The sequence below is a fragment of the Danio aesculapii genome, chromosome 7, assembly GCF_903798145.1.
Source record: "Danio aesculapii chromosome 7, fDanAes4.1, whole genome shotgun sequence".
In the NCBI taxonomy this organism is placed as follows: domain Eukaryota; kingdom Metazoa; phylum Chordata; class Actinopteri; order Cypriniformes; family Danionidae; genus Danio; species Danio aesculapii.
In genome coordinates, this window is record NC_079441.1 from 72,690,538 (window position 1) to 72,693,037 (window position 2,500).

Genomic DNA, 2,500 nt, shown 5'->3' on the forward strand with positions numbered 1-2,500 from the left:
TTATATGTGACGTCACGCGAAGTGGCTTCTGGGTCCAAACGCTATATCAAACTGTACGGGGAGGCTCAACAAATGGTAACAGTAAACGTTTACAAAGCGATGTAATACTTTCGAAAATCATGATCGTAATATATATCCATGCCTAATATCTGACGGCCAGAAGCTGATTCGTTTTTTATAAATTGTAAACATTTTGGTATTTGTGATGCAGCAAGTCCAGAGACTGTTGTGTGGTCATAACTTTATGAAAAGTGGTCATAATTGAATATTTTCTCAAGTCAAATGAGTAGCGGCTTGGACCTGGAAACAGTATTCCATACGTCACCGATACATCAGACCAAGCGGCAACCTCCCGCTCTCCCTAGTGAAGCCAATATGGAAGTAACTGAACCTGCAATTCATCGACCGTCCACTGGGGGCTGGCTCCATATACTCCACATGTTCACTGACTGCACTGCTAAATTGGCCAATTTTACAGCTGATAGAAACATGTTTACAGCCTGGTACAAAAGATGGTTTTGGTGTATACAGCTAATATTACCCTTCATGACATCTGTGAGGGGGGTGAATTTTTATAACTCATCCGTTTAGTTTTTATTAAGTTATATTAAGTCTGCATAATTAAGGGCGTGGCCGCTTGAGTGACAGCTTGGTCTCACTGTCGATTCCGGCTGATTAGCCGCTGAACTCGGCATATATATTGTATTTCGTTTTATGTGGCTTTACACCGTCGACTGCTATTTGGAATTATTAGCAATTATCAGATACTATAGCATGCTGTGTGCACTTAATTGTGCTCACAAACCATTCACGTGGCCTCCATTTCCCAGGTGAGTGAAATTATATACTTATATACCATCTCTATAAATGTTTTTGTTTTGTATTGTTTATACTTTTCTTTAGAGCCGTAAAGCACTCCAGAATCTTACAGATTGATTAGCTGTAGGCTCTAGAACTGTCATCTTAAGCGTTGTCGTACAGTGTTATGCCTGGATTTCATCAATAGTCTTGCATTTACTAACGCAGACTATATCTGAAGTATTTGTAAGTTATTCACATTTTCCTCCTGTAGAAAAACGTCATGTTTAGTGGCTCACTGTATTACAGTAGTGTTTTTAAACACTTTATTGATATAGTCTACGACCAAGCACATGTGGTCAGAACACAAACGAGTCGCAGGTGATGAAGTATTAAGCGTTCCTCCCAAAGAAAAGCCCGTCTGAGCAAAATGCTAGCAGGCAGCTGTAGCTCCGCTCATGAACCGCCTCGTTATCCTTTTTTGGTCACCCCCGGTCGGGGCGTTGACACGCAAACAATATGTCGACGGTTGGCCACGCCTACTTGTAGCTTCATCTGCGCTCTTCAGAATTCTATGGGTGACGTCATGGATACTACATCCATATCTTCTACAGTCTATTGTCACGACTTGACAAGCGGATAGCGGTTGGAGGATAAACAAAATATTAAACTGCTTTCGCTAGTTATGTTTCCATCCACCTATTTTTATGCGGATTTTGCATTATCGCATAAAAAGTTACGTAAATAAAGTAATCCAACCTCATCAAATGATAGCTCCTCCCATTTATCAGTAGCTCCTCCCCTTCCACCTACTTGAGCAAAACTGCTAGCGTTAAATGCATGAAGTGTTCAAGACTCCACATTTCACACAATATTACAGTGTCAATGCACTACGTATAGTATTTATACTAAAAATGCCGTAGAATTGACTACATGTGATTTGGAACACACCATAACCTATATGCTAGTCTCCTTATATAAATGCGATGTAATGTGATGTCCGTCTGCTTCTCCGCAGCTGAATGTGATCTTCCTGGGAATCGCTCTCTACAAGATGTTCCACCACACTGCCATCCTGAAGCCAGACTCTGGTTGCCTTGACAACATCAAGTAAGTGCGACAGTGAGGGGTGGAGCCTGTCTGATCCAAAAGCCACGCCCACCAGGGGGTGTTAAACAATCCAACCCTCTTCATTGACTTTCAGTTTAGGGTTGGATTGTTTTCCCATCCAGTGTGGGTGTGGCCTAAATGTGCTTTTTCTCTATGGGCTCTTTAGAGGGAGGAGTTTTGTGATACATGGGTGGAGTTTATGTAGAATGTGGCCTTATGAGGGGCAGGGTCTTGTCTTTGGTGGGCGGGGCATCTGGAGGAGCCATTACGTTTCTGACCTTTGTGTTTGTGTTAGGTGGGGTCATTCATAGGTGTGGATTGTGAAAGTTGCAGTCTGGTTTGCTTTCACACTGGCATTTGATGCGATATGGTTCAAGAATGAGAATGTCATAGGCTTTTGGAGGGAGGAGCTTTTAAAGGGCGGAGCCATGGAGAGTTCTAGACGGTGTGGTTTGTATTCTGGGAGGAGTTTTAAATGGTGGAGACTATGGTGGGGGAGCCATGGAGGGCTCTAGAGGGTGTGGTCTTTATTATGGGAGGAGTTTTAAATAGTGGAGACTGTGGTGGGTGGATCCATAGAGCGCTCTAGGAG

General features: G+C 42.8%; 1 protein-coding gene across 1 annotated transcript in view; it reads left to right on the plus strand.

Moving 5' to 3' along the window:
* LOC130232525 (adhesion G protein-coupled receptor L3-like) overlaps positions 1 to 2,500 on the plus strand; it is a 242,469-nt gene that overhangs the window by 193,184 nt on the left and 46,785 nt on the right. Inside the window, 1 exon segment of the mRNA XM_056462477.1 lies at positions 1,817 to 1,908. Coding sequence (XP_056318452.1) covers positions 1,817 to 1,908 — 92 coding nt within the window.